The following is a 14327-nucleotide window of genomic DNA, read 5'->3' as shown; positions in this document are numbered from 1 at the left end:
GCTAGATAAAGATGAAGTGATCTTGTAAAATCACCTTTTGCATGCAGGAAAAAATAATCTGTGGAATGTATATGATTGAACTCATTTGAGAAAATTTTTGAGCTTTGATGGAACATCAGCGTGTGCTTCTGGGAACATGCTAGAAATCGTGTTTTCATTTGATCTGCAGCTTTAGAGCTATTTATTTTGAAGCGGGTTGGGTTTGGGGGCTCTTTTGAAGGTGTGTGTGGGGGTGTGATATCTGCTCAAATATTTGTTGGTCTTTTTTACATATAACAACCTGGAGGTCATAGAGGCCTGCTTATAGAGTAGTTACTCTTGGTTGTGTGTGTTTTTGGGTGAGGGACACCAGTTTGTGAGCAGCTTGCTCGGCGCCCCCCCCATACCCACACACAAGGGGGGGGCCGGAGTCGGGCGGTTGCCATGGCGGCGGGCGGTCACGTGGCGCGGTGACGCGGGGCGGCGGGGCGGGGTCCGGGCGGGCGGGCGGGCGGCAGGCGGGGGCCGCCAGCACCTTCCGCAGGCAGAGCCGCAGCGCTGGGGCGGGGAGGAGGCGCGGAGCCGCGGGGGAGCGAGCGCCAATGCCCGGACCGACCCAAGCCCTGTCCCCAAATGGCGAGAACAACAACGACATCATCCAGGACAACGGCACCATCATCCCCTTCAGGAAGCACACGGTGCGGGGGGAGCGCTCCTACAGGTAGGGGATGGGGGGGAAAAGGGGGGAGAGAGAGAGAGGACGGGCGGCGGCTGCGGCAGGAGGAGGAGGAGGAAGGAGAAAGGGAGGGGGCGTTGCGGAATGGGGCCGGGCTGCGGGCATCCCCCTCCTTCCCCACGGTGGTGGGGGACGGGGGATGGATGGCCTTGTGCAGGGGAAGGGGGGGGAGTTGGGGGAAAATTGGGAGAAAATGCAAAAAAAAAAAAAAAAAAAAATTGAAAAAAAAATCGAAAAAAGGGAAAAAATAAAAGGATGGAGGGAAAAGATGGAAAAGGAAAAACGGAAATGGGAAAAAGGAGGAAGGGGGGAATGAAAAGGGAAAGGGGAAAAGGGGAAAAAATTTAAAGTGGAAAAAAGAAAAATGAAAAAAATGAAAAAATGAAAATGAAAAATATATAAATAAAAAAGAAAAAAAGAAAAATGAAAAAAAAGAAAAATGAAAAAAGTAAAAAAAGAAAAAATAAAAAGAAAAAAAAATAAAAAAATAAAAAATAAATTAAGGGGGGAAAAAAAAGCAAAAGGCAGGAAAACAGCGTCAGCCCCATCTCGTCTCGCCGTGCCCGGCTGTTTAAATGCCGCCCGGCTGACAGCGAGCGGTGCCCCCGCGGAGCAGCGCAGCGCTGCACGCCCCTGGGAGCCTGGCCTGGGAGCAGCAGGAAATGGAAGTGATGCTGCTTCCACATATCTGGCCGGCCGCTGGATCAAAACAAGAGCGGCTGGCTCAGCCCCGGAGAAAATCCCCGGCACCGAGCGGTGCCGTGGGTCGTGCACCCAGGTGGGGTCGTGCAGCGTGCCCAAAAGCACAGCGGGCGTGTGTCGGGCGCTGCCGCAGGATCCCATCCATCCATCCATCCATCCATCCATCCATCCATCCATCCATCCCTCTCCTTGGAGCTGCTCCTACCTCTGTCGGCAAAGCCCCAGCGCACGCGTTCAGCACAAAGGAGCGATGGCACGTTACTGTCGTGGCTTTTTTTTTTTTCCTTTTGTAAGGACCTGCGTCTCCTTGCAGGAAAAATGGAGCCCTCGCTTCCCCGATCTGAATCGCTGCTGAGCGCTGAAAGGCTCCGGTTTGGTGGAAAGCTGCATTTCCACCACGTAGCTAAGCAGAAATATGCAATTGATTTGAGATGAATTAACGTGCTACAGCCACTAAAGATAAATGCATGAATCATAGGTGCTACCGATTGCTATCTTTGCTGCTTTCTTTCAGAAGGGTTCCCTGGAAAACCTCTGAATAGGGTTCTCCATTATCCTTTTGCAACATGTAGTTTTCTGCAGCCATCAACGGGTCAGGTTTCTTGTCCTTCTGTCTGTCTTCTATGCTGAGCCATGTCTAGAAAAGGCGTTTTGTGAGGCTGCTGTGTTAAGCACATGATGACAGGAATAATTATATCAATTGCCCAATTTTCTAGAAACCGTGGAATTGCTCTGCATCTGAATGAAAGGCTGGTTCTTCTAAGGGAAAGGCTGTTCTTTGAGACTTGTAGGGCTTTGCATCCTTTTGTCCATCTGCAGGAATATAAAGGAATGCAGAGCTGCTAATGCTGATGTTGCGTGCTATTTTAGGGAAGTAAATAATTTAATTAAAAGCATTAGGAAGTAAACCTTTTAATGCACAAAGTTTTTTGTTTTTTTTTAAAAAAAAAAAAAAAGCTCCACAGGGGATTCCTGTTTAGGTTCTCGTTTCCTTGTGGAATCCTACCCTTACCTACAGACTATGAGGCACCCAAATCTGTCCATCCCCCCTTCCTGCAGTGAGAATGTTTACTTAATATGGTACTTAGGGCTACAGGTGAAAAGTGAAGTGTTAATCATAACACAAAGGAAGCCTTCAAGAAAATATGTGAAAACTGCAGTGAAACTTCTCCTTGAAACTGGAAAATAATACTGTTAACTTCCATAAAAATCTCTAACAGCAAGGCCCAAACTAGCCTAGCTAAGTTCAAGGTAGAGCAGGAGATCAATAAATATCTTATTTAAGATCAGTAGGTTCAGATCCATGTTACTTGGCCGCTGTTGTGCTGGGTGCCATGCTGGCTTGGGAGCAGGCACGGGGAGCAGCCCGTACAACTTCACCCCATGACACATCAAGTTGCTATGCCTCTGATTGTCGGGCTGGTTTGTTCCATCTGTATCTAGAAATATGGAATAAATATGTCATTAAGCACAGCCTGGAGCATGACATCAGGTCGGCAGTTGCACGGATCCATGAGTACTTTGCTTGCAATGGGCTTACTTCGGGAGTAACTGGAGAGCATTTGCTCCTCTCTCCTGTAATATCAGAAATGCACCCTCATTTTTACTGCTTCTGACCTATTCTAGTCCATAAGTACTTTAAAACAACTTTAGTATTTGTTGATCGTAGTAGATAGGTCTGAGGACATCTAAACTGGTAAACCAAAAAGGAAAGCTTTGTTTTCAAATACCTAGCAGGCTACCACCAGAGCCTCACTATGTCACTCCTGAAGCAGACTTTAAAAGAAGGTAAATTTTATACCATTTTACATCTTAGGAGGCTGACATGAAAGGAGTTGCTCCGTTATCCACCACGTTGAGGACGCAGTGGGGAATTGAACCTGTACCACATGAGCTCCAGCCATGTGCTCTGTATGCACAGCCACAAATAGTTTTCACAAGTCTTCCAAAGGACATATTATATCTTGCAGACTGGGACATACAGGCCCAAGGTGTTAAGTTTCTCCTGCAGCCTCGCTGAGCTGGTAAATGGAAACCAGGCACTTTGGCATAAAATTGAGTCACAGGGAGATGTTACCTTCTGCAGTAAATAACTGGACCAAATCAGCACTTCTCCAGTAAAACTCTGTTTCTATTCCAGAGGAAGGATTTGCATGTGTCAGTTGTGTGTGTTCCAGATCAGGAGACTAACTTTACAACTGGGTTGGAACCGAGGTGTCATTTTGTTGGCCAAAATAGATTTGGGCTCATTTCTGAGAACAGCATTGCATTTAATTATAGTTTTACTTGTATGCTCAAAGGAAACTGAAACATTTCAACGAGAAACCAAATCAACATCTGGGTGGAGAATTTTTTAAATAATGTGTTTCGTTTTTTTTGCCAGGGACAAGGCATTTTGTATGGTTGATCAGCTCACCATAGTTTTCAAAGCTAGCTGTACAGACTTGGAATATTTCAGGTTTTTAAGGGCATGCATAGCCTAAAACACTCCCTTTAAAAAGGGACAACCTGTTGTGCCCTCTAACTGCTGTTTTATCTACGTGCTGCTAGAAAATTGGTTTGATCTGGTCCTTCATACACCAGCTATGTTTAGTTTTGTACCCGGAGCTTTCAAGAAAGGCAGGGAGGAGGCTAGTTTCCTGGTTATTTTTGCTTAAATTGCGAAGCTAAAAGAAACTAAAACAGAAAAAAAAAAAGTTCCTGTCTGTCACTATGTATGTTTCTGATGGTATCCCTTAAATATTTGGCTTTCCTGAGTGTCGGGTCTTCTTGGAAACAGTTTAAGTGGCTGACATGTGACCATGCATGATAATGAAAGTTGGGCGGAAGCGGTGATTTCCTCACCCAGCACTGAACTAAGCCGTGGCGTGCTGCAGCGTGCGTCTGGCTGTCCTTCGGTGCAGGACGAGCCGCTAACTCCTGCTGCAAGGCAAGATTTGTGTCACATCAAAATCTGGTCTGGTCTCTGCCTTCCCAGCTCCTGGTGGATATCGGGAGGCAGGTGGTTGTGGGACTGGTCTGTGCTCCTGTGCCACCTTACTGAGCCTGTTCTGCCCATGGGGCTGCCCCCAAAGCTAGGTCCTCATGCATGCAGTAAGCAGATGATTCCTCTGAATTTAAAAAAGACAGTTTGTGTTGATAACATCAGTAGCTTAAGGCCCCAGATTTTCTTGCTGGTAATGGTGAAAAAAGTACTGAGTAAATGCAGCATGTTGTCTTCTTGTTTGTCATACCAATGAGCAGGACTGTCTTCATCCTCTGCAAAAGTAAATGCTACTAAAGCAAATGCTAGTAAATACATTAGTAAATTCACACATTACTGTTAGAGGTGTTTGCTCTTGGACTAACTGCTGCTATTGCAGGTCATGAGAGCTTTACCTTAAATTGCAGTGGAAGCAGGAGAAAGGCAATTGCAAATGCCTGTAAGAAGTCACACCCTGTGAATTTGGCCTGAGCTTTTCTAAAAGCGGTGTTTGTGATAACCCCTTGTCCTTGGAGCACCTGGAAAGCAGCAGGATGGTTGCTAGCTGCCTGGGAGAAGACCACCCTGGTGATGTGCAGCCAGGGTAAGAGGGACCATGCAGAAAACGCTCCAGTTACCCACCAGCTGAGGTACCTCCTGGTTTCTCTTCTTTCACTTTCATAAAGCTGGCTTCCTGTCCCTGCTGCAGCTGCTCTTCTTTAATCTTGTTTTGTGATTAGGGAGGGCTCTGTCCAGGCAGAATGGTTTTGGTGAGTGCCTGCAGCTGGACAGGTCCAGCCCTCAGAAAGCACAGGGTGAAACTGCCTCAGGGTAGCTGGGGTTCACCTGTGAGTGCCTGGAGATGTAGGAGAGGCTACGAGGATGGCTCTGCTCAGTACTGCATCCATCAGTGGTTTGAAGCCTGGATGTTTTGTGCCTGCATTATTGGGCTACCTCTTTTAACCTGGATTTAGGCTTTCCTTAAAGGGAATATTGTCACGGTATCTGGTGGATGAGGTTATTGTCTGTTAAAATAGGGGCTGAGAGGCAGCTTTATGCAGGGGGTGGGGAAGGAAAGCAACCAGCCAGCACTTCACAGACAGCCCGGTCTGTGGCAGGAAATGAGACTAGCTTTCAGGCAGTGCCATCTTCTCGGCTTGTGCCCAGGCCCTCTCACCAAAGGAGGTCTGAGAGCAGCTGAGCTGCACCCAGGCGCTGTGGGTTTGAGACATCCTGGAGGTAGGAGGCTGGCCTCTGGTTTTGTTGCATGTGGGGGATGTTGTTTGTGTGCTTGGGTTTTTTTTTTGAAACTACCTTTTTGAGTTGCATAGCAACAGCAATGTGCTTCTAGCATGCTAACGAAAACAGGAGCGAATTTAAGATAGGAGAGAACCGAGCTTGATGCTGTCATTTTCGGAAGCAGACATTTTGGCTTCTGCCTGGTTGCCTCAGTCAAGCCTCGTGGGGAAACAGGCACTAAAAATGCTGCCTTGTGAAGGAAAGGTGATTTGGAAGCAGGGCTGTGGACCAGGAGAACCTGATTAAACCTATTTCTTTGAGTTTCTCTTTTGCTATGTGAATGAATCCTGCAAGGGAGATGCAACCACCCCACTGCAGACTGGGCTACAGGAGTGGTCTCCTGTGTGGGATACCTGGAGTAACCACCTGAGATAGAAGGACTCGTCTTGGGAGGCAGTAAGAAGAAAAAAGCAAGTGCAGTAGGCCTACATTTCAAGCCCTGGCACTTGAATGAGTGACTTTTTAAAAATATCTTCAGAGGTTTCAGTTCTGGGGCTTGTGGGTGGGGGAAGGTCAGTCAGATTGGCAGAATTTTCTCCTTCCTCATTCCCAAGATAATTATAGCAAAGGCTGGGTAAGGAAGAAGATCAAGCCAAGTGCCAGCTTTTCATTTGGAGATGCAACTTTCAGCCTTTGTTTGATAATTGAAAATGAGTGGCCTCACCACATCTGCTCTCAATCACGCAAACCACTGCACGGGATGGCACGAAGGCTTGGAGTAGCGGCGGTGACAGCAGTCAGTCACGCCGTGCTGGGACAGCGTGTGAGAGCTTTTGGGTCCTGCCCCCTCGCTGAATCCCGGCTTCTGGTTAGCGGTGCTGCTCGCTTGCTTCCAGTATCGGTACCACAGAAAAAATGGAAAACATCCGTGTGTTTCTTCCAGGGATGGTGTTCGTGTCACGCTGAATAGCTGCTCGAGTCTTGCCATGCTCGCATCCCCGCTGCCTGACTCACCAATAAAGCATCCCCATCATATTGTTTCATTATAATTAGGTGGGAGGGGAAGGGGAATATCAGCTATGAAAGTTTACTGGAAGTGCTTTTAACTCTTCAGGTTTTTTAAAGCAATGCTGTTTTTATTTTTAACACAGTTCTGTTGTCTTCGTGCCTAATGCATGTAAATCAAAATGGAAATCTGCCTGTCTTTTTTGGACAAAAACTTCTCTAAATTTCTGATGGTACACTGAGTTACTAAATATTTGGTAGAGAAGGCTCTGTACTGAAAACACTCCTGTTAAATGGCTTGGCTTATCTGTGTTGAAATGATTTCTTGTTTTGCATAGAGCTCTATGCTTATTGAATATGCTTTTGTATTAAATCCAGTGTGTTTTCTGTGCTATCCAAACAGGAAATGTAAACATTAAACAGTAAGTAGAGACTTAAGGATGTAGCTTCCGTAGGAAATCCTACAACTGTGCCAATTGCTCTGCATGGAGAGGAATATGCCATGCGGATCTTGGTCTTGATGTTCTGGCCTTGCATAGGGCTGCCTTGTGTCACTTGTGTTGACTGAGGTATGGAGGGGACTGAAATTTGGGTGATGGAAGATGGAGCGTGTGGGTGGAGGCCAGCAACACTGGAGTGAGCTCCTGTGAATCGAAACCGAAACCTAAGAGTGGTCTGAAGCAATATTTAAACAAGCTACGCAAACCGAGGAATTCTCAGTGTGGGATTTGTTTGGGATTTCTTGTGTGTGAAATGGACCCTTATTCTCCAGCATGGCAGATGACAAAGGAATGGCTTATTTTGCTGTAGTCATATGTGAAGTTGATGGTGTGTGTTCCTGGTTTTCCACGTGGTTGTGTGTATTGTTTCAGAGGCTTAGTTTTCAATATGTTTCGTGCTACCATGAGGTAGCCAGAGAGATCTGGAGACTTCAGTTTTATCTTTTAGGGATAACTTAGGTGAATATTTTCTCTACAACAGGGTTCCTTGGTACTGCACAATTTTTTTACCCAAACAGCTGCAATTATTCAGAGATGCACTTGAATGCAAATTCTTGCTTGTCACTCTGGAATGCGGTGTTGATTCTCGGAAGGGCTCGCTGGCAATATGTGTTAAACAATTTGGGGGGGGGGGTGAAAATTCATTTTAGGCAAATTTTACATGGTTGTTATGCTTCACTTCTTAAGGTTAATCTCTGTAGAGCTGGTCCAGTAATAGCATGAACAGGAAGCACTGAAATACTTGAAGTAGAATATGCGTTTGCTTTACTTGTGGATTCAGTGTTTTGCAAATCATAGCTTATGGAAATAACTAGAGAATCTGGGAGTAATTGTATGGAAGTGGGGTACATAACGCAGTGATATGGAAGTCCCTTGGGAGCTTACAGATACAGAAAGACTGTCGCGTGCGAGAGTGCTGAGAACATGGAGGCAGTGAAATGGTAATTGGTTGAATAAAGGAGATAAATTTTCCTAAAAGGACAGCATTCACATGTAAATAGCTGCTCTGTTGAAAACCTGTTTATGCAGAATGGGGTTAATTATATATTGCTGAATTACTGTTTGGGGTCTTTATCACTCCTTGCCTGCATTAATATTTCAAAGCTATATAAGATACAGATCCTGAGGTGCACAGGAAGAGGATGGAAGGCATGGGCAGTCAGCAGCTGCAACAGTAGATTTCTTAAGATAGCAGGAGATGAGTTTTCATAGTGTGGATAGTCTAACACTGGAAGAGGGTGCCCAGAGAGGCTGTGGGGTGCCTGTCCTTGGAGAGGCTCAGCATTTGGCTGAATTGAGCCATCATCAACCTTCTCTCGTTGGCTCTGCTGCGACCAGGAGGTTGGAGTGGATGATCTCCGTAGCTCCCTGCCTGCCTAAATCACTTCATGATCCTATTCTGTAATTCTCAAAGGCATAAACAGCCCTTGAGTTCAAAATGCAGCACACAAAAGGAAGTGATGAAATCAGGGGCTCTGACAGTGGAAAAAATCATATGGCAACAAATTCAGTGCTGTCACCAAGGTAAAACCATCCTATGACCAAAGGTTTCAAATGGGAAAGAAAAATGTATGCATGCCGTCTCAGTTCAACTGCTTTTTAGCTTAATTCTTGGCAAAGCTGTATTTCTGCTGCTGCTGCAGTGCATTAATTATTTTATGCTGCCTTCTGTAAGTCACTGGGAGCTACTTCTGCAATTTAGTACCCAGGGATGCCCACAAGTTCATTGACACAGTGGAGCAGAAGGATAGTTCTGCTGTGTCATAAAACTAATTATGCACATTGCAATTAAGGATGATGTTTTGAAGTTAAAAGCTGATAAATTGCTCCTTCTGTTTTTAATGACTTGTATATTTTTTCATGCAGAAAATACTAACATTATTGATAAGTTCAATCTGTGGGGAACGTTTGGCTGTAGGCACAGCTCCCGAGCTGTGTCAGATGTGGGCCGAGTTTGACTTAGGTTTACAGGGAGGGGTGCAGAAATGTCCTGTCCCATGACCTACGCCAACACTGAGAGGGCTGAAGAATCTAAATATTCACATTGCAGCACAGGTTATTAACTTAACTGCAGTTATGTGTAGTTGAAGGTAATTCAAGCAATAAACGCTTTTTGTCTTGTTTACTGTGGGAGTTGAACTTGCTCATGTCACCGTTTGCCAGCTGGAAGCAATATACTTTAGGAGTTGACCTCAAGATATTCCATGAACGGAGGCTAAATCCTATTAAACAGGACATCTATGCTTCTCTTAGCTTAAGGTACAAGGCTTTGCTGGGGCTCACAGATAAAGACTGCTGTAACTGCCAGTAATTCTGGTCTTACCATTCCAGCTGCACCAAAGCAGCAAGCACCATCTAAAGAAGACTGGGGAAAACAAAACTTTGGGAATTTCCCACTTCAGATCAGCAGGAGATTTTTAAGATTGAAAACCAGAAGAAAACACTGTCTTTACAGACCTTCAAAGAACAGCATGGCTGAAAAAATGTGTTTGGGGGTAGCTTTACTTTGTACTGGAAATTTCAGCACTTGCATGGGTAGTGCAACAAAGGTAAAATAAGTTTGTGGTTACTGGCACACAGCAAGAATAATACATTAAAATTACATAAATCACAGATGGTTGAGCTAACGTGTTCATAAAGGGCAATTTACTCCATGAGGGATTAGCGAATTCTAGTTCCAGTTGCTCTAAAATTAATTTAGCAGTGAAGCAATTGCGGCTAGAAGTTCAGTCCTATCTTAGGTAGTGCTTAGTAGGATTAATTCTTAAGTACAAGTCATTTGCTAGTAATATTTCTAGTACCAGAGTAATTTCAGAGCATCTCCTTGGCTGCTATAGTATGAAGTCATGAAAACAAGGGAAGAGGTCAAGTTAAGTTGGTGTCCAAAACAAAAATTAAGTGCCGTGGCTGAAATGCTAACACTGGAAATCTCTCTAATATTAATAATGCTCTGTGGGGAGTTTGTGTGAGACAAAGATGCGGGTCTTTATTTGGGCCTAATTCAACAGACTCAGATGTCAAAACTCAGATTTTTTTGGTTGTTTTTTTTTTTTCTTGATTTCTGGATATGACTCAGTAAAAAGCAGTGCTCAGTGGTCTGCGGCATGGTACTGGCAAGGGACCCTGGCATGCATTAGGTTGCGGCTGTATGCTGCAGAGCTTGGTCCCAGAAGCCTGCCTGTGGGGTGCCCTGCACAGGCAGCAGAAATCCTGCTGCTTGTCCCCTGAGCCCCAAATGGCAGTGGCCACCCTGGGCGACCATGCTGGAGCTTCGTGTTTTATGTTACAAAAATACAGAGCCGCATTTTAGAGAGTGATGCATGGGCGAAAGCAGCCAGCATGGCTGCGTGTTGCTTCATCTGTTGTCACATGCTTGTTTACAACCGCGGGGCGAAGGTAGCTTAAAATAAAAGTTGTCCCGTAGCCCAGCTCGGTGTTGTCACCTTTCTGCCACGGTCTCTCCGGCAGGAGCTGGAGCTGGCCGCCTGCCTGGCTCTGTCCCGTGGGCTCTGCCCTGGCACCGTTCCCCGTGTGCCCTGGGATGCTTGCACGGGCAGCAGCTGTGTCGCTGCTCCTTCCCCAGGTGCAACGCTGTGCACCTTTATGGTGCCTGCTCGGGAGGCTCTGTGCAAAGGGTTCCTGTGTGTAATGTGCGTGTGTCGGGGTTAGAAGAAATGGAGCGTAAAAACGGTGTGCATCTGCCTTTGGTTTTCGTGCAGGAGAGAAAAGCTGATGCGTGGCAAGGTCCTCATCCTCTGCACGGTGTTGCAGAGAAAGCACATCATAGTCCACCTCCTGAGCCACCACAGCACCCATCCCATGAGACATCACCCGGTACTCCCCTTGCCTTGCAAGCGAGCTGCATTAAGCCTCCTAGCAAGCTGCAGCTGCCTGCTAGCATCGAGCCACTGCATTCCCCCTGTTTAATCCCATCTCCCCTTTTTCCAGCCCTGTGCTGCTGCGTCACAGCCATGCACGGAGCCCTGGGGGCTGCTGTCCCCCCACAAGGAGGGCTGCGGGGTGTTACAAAACCCCACAGCACATCAGCGTGTTGCTCCAGCCCTTCGCCTCCCAATGTATCCGCATCGGGGGGGCAGCAAAGCTCCGGATAGGTCAACGCTAAATTAATTTGGTGACTTCATCTCACTAGCTAGCTGGATCCTGTCCCTGCTGAAGCTCCCAGGCCTGCCCACGCTGTTTTCGGGACTTGCAAGGCAGAAACGTCACGAGGCAGCAGCGGGTGCTGCAGCGGGGCTGCTGCTACCGGGCTTCTCCAAAATTATGCCTCCGGTGCCTGACAAGCTGGGTGCCTGTGACATGTTTCCAGGATTATTGTTTTTCCTTAATTGGGGTTTGTGATGATTCCTGTCCCTTCCTTGTCAGGGGCATGTGTTTCACTGGTGTGAGTGCTCAGGCTGTCCCCATTGTGCCCCACAGCTCAGGTGCTGTGTGCAGGTGGGCAGTGGGTTTAAGGACAAGCTCTCCTCAGCTGCTGTCTCTGTTTTCCAGTAAATCTGCATTTGCTCAAGCATTGGGGTCTACCATCTGAAGCTCTAACTACCCACCCACCATCCAGTGGGAGCAGAAAGGTGGAAGGTTCATCTGTTATGCCTTCAGAGGCATCTGCAAACCCTTTCTCCTCCATAGTGAGTGCTGCTGCTACCTTTATGCCACGTGCAACCTCTTAGAAATCCTTTAACTACATTGTGATCGGCAGTGTATGCTTAGTAATCTGTTAATTTCAGTAGGAGAAAAATAATACAAGGAGAATTAAAACTCCCACGTTTGTCTTGGTGAATTGAGACTTTGTTTCAGAGAAGATAAAATGTTTGTTTCTTCATCAACTTTTCCAAGGTTTTCTAGTAACAAAATTATCATATATCTGCTTCTCTATACTATAATGTAGGTGTTTCTAATTGGCTTGGGCTTATTATAGAACACAAGTCTGAGAATAATTCTTCTCTGAATCAATTTTCCTTCCCCACAATCCCAACGCCTATTGTGAAAGGCAGACTAGCCTACCAGTGCCTATTGTGAAAATTGTACAGGTTGAATGTCTGCCTTCGGGGCAGCAGAGGAGCAATTCAAGCTTAAGATCTCTGAGTTGAAAGCCTTGCGGGGGAGGGTAATAACTGTAAGAAACAGCAGTCTTTTTTTTTTCAACATCACCGCCTTGCCACGCTTATGTTCCTCCCATTCAGCCCACTTCAAAGGTTTTCGTGGCTCGTCATTAATAGGATGTCATCTTAATTTGTAGTAGCGTGATTTCATACTGGAATTTGTGCATCCTCTTGTCCCTATGACAATGAGTGCCTGCTCAGGTGCAGTGTTGAGCTTTGCTCATAACCGGGGGAGCCACCTTTACGGGAGGGCGAGTCACTTCTATGCAGTGTGAGCTGCTGCTCTCTGCCTTTCCTTTGGCAAGACAATGTTTATTCTGGTTTGGGTTCATTTACACATCGAGATTGATAGGGAGCCTACCAGGATGTGCAAATAGTTCCAGCCGAAGTTGAGAGATCTTGTAATTAATTGTTAATATTGTGCCGTACTTCTGGATGCAAAGGCAAATCCTGAGGGGGGGCGAGGAAAAAGCTTTAGTATTTAGAGACACAACATTATGCATTGCACTGCCATACAGCTCCAGTGGCAGCAGGAGGAGTGAAGGAATGAAGGTAGTCTGAGGGAGGGGGGGAAAAAAACATTGTTTATGCTATGAAAATATGACTTGCAGATCAAAAACAATAATAAAAATATTTCAAGTGGGTCTGTGAATGTAGCTTGTCTTCCTCAGGTGCCCTGAAATATTCCAAGCACTGAAGTTATTTTCTTCAAAGTCATAACTGTGCTTCTTTTTTTTTTTTTTTTGACTATCCTAATTTCCTAACTGTTTAGTGAATAAACTTTAAAGCTATTTTGCAAAAAGTAAGCAGTAGGCAGTGTACTGCATTGCCAGTTATTGGGCCATCTCGGAGGTTTTGGCTCAAATCGTGTATATTGTTTGAATACTTCTGATTGTGTTTTTCAGATTTGGGGCAACTGAATGTCTGGAAAAGAACCAATGTTTTTCTGCTTCCCAGATAATACGGGTTTGGGTTTTCTTTTTACATTTTCTAAGGCCATATGTACCACAAAACACAACTACTACTGGTCTTAAGAGTTTTTCAGATTTGGGTCTAAACCAGTCCTTGAGATCCATCATAACATTTATGTGGGTCAGAAGATCCCAGCATTTGCGGACAGCCTCTAACTTAAAAGAACAAAACTTGAAAAATAATAATAATAATGGTGCACTAATGCAGTCAGAGTAAATCTCTTTGTACTCTAACCTCACTTGCACTTAACCAGGGGACTGCAATGGGAACAATGCAAAATATGCTCTGTTTACTGTGTCAAATGGTAATACTGCAGGGTTCAAGCAGTTCAAACGTGCGTGGATTGCTTCAGTCTTGTCTAGACTCTGTACCATGCGTCACAAATCATTTCAGGTCTTCAAATATGATCCATGTTGTGAAGCTAACATCACATTCAGAAGTAAATGAAATCCATGGATTATAAAATACATTTAACATGTCAGGTCTATCTAGTAACATGGGAATGGAGCACAGGGGATTTGATGTTCAGTATTTTGCAGGCTGTGAATTTCCCCCGATCTTACACCTAGAGGATTATTTTCCTCTTCTTCCATGGCAGTACTTCATTGTGATTAATCTTTCACTGTTTGAGTTTCCGACTAGACAGAGCCTTTGTATTGATCCAGCAGCTCAGTTACTGCTCTGATTTGAGGGAGCTGGTCATGGCCATTGAATTTGCTGCAGGAGTACAGCATAAGTCAAAAGGGAGAGTAAGAATTGGTAAAATGGTGTTGTTAAAATTGCGCTGTGCCTTTTGTGTTATTTCTCTGTCCTCGAGACTCCTTACAGTAAAGACAACCTTGAGCATAATTGCCCGCTGATGATTACAGCCAGAGCTGTAGGCAGTGAATATTAAAGGTGTGTACAAGGCCCAGCTGCAAATCAGCTGCCATTTCAGGATTATATTGTATTAAAGGATGTTTCCCTTCTGTAGGGATGTGGCTGCTGAGGCTTGCAGGCTTCTTCCTTCAGGGATCCTTGTTTTGCAGCAGCTTTCACCTCACCTTTCCTAGAGAAGCTTGGGCAGTCTCTTTTATCTGTCTCATCCTTGCCTTTTTGTTGCATCTTCTGCT

The 14327-nt window shown here is 45.5% G+C and overlaps 1 protein-coding gene across 7 annotated transcripts in view; it reads left to right on the top strand.

Moving 5' to 3' along the window:
- Window positions 1-14327, top strand: part of MAPRE2 (microtubule associated protein RP/EB family member 2) — a 97591-nt gene that overhangs the window by 39847 nt on the left and 43417 nt on the right. The window contains exon 1 of one of the 7 annotated variants that reach the window (XM_068671734.1): window positions 476-700. The exons of 4 other annotated variants lie outside the window; for them this stretch is intronic. In XM_068671734.1, the coding sequence (XP_068527835.1) occupies window positions 582-700 (119 nt within the window). In that variant the 5' untranslated portion in view covers window positions 476-581. Of the gene's footprint in view, window positions 1-475; window positions 701-5420; window positions 5619-14327 lie in introns of those variants that run through there. 2 more of the 7 variants (XM_068671730.1, XM_068671732.1) reach the window with 2 other exon arrangements.

This window comes from Anas acuta, chromosome 2, assembly GCF_963932015.1.
Source record: "Anas acuta chromosome 2, bAnaAcu1.1, whole genome shotgun sequence".
NCBI classification, from domain to species: domain Eukaryota; kingdom Metazoa; phylum Chordata; class Aves; order Anseriformes; family Anatidae; genus Anas; species Anas acuta.
This window is presented reverse-complemented; position numbering and strand designations above follow the sequence as displayed.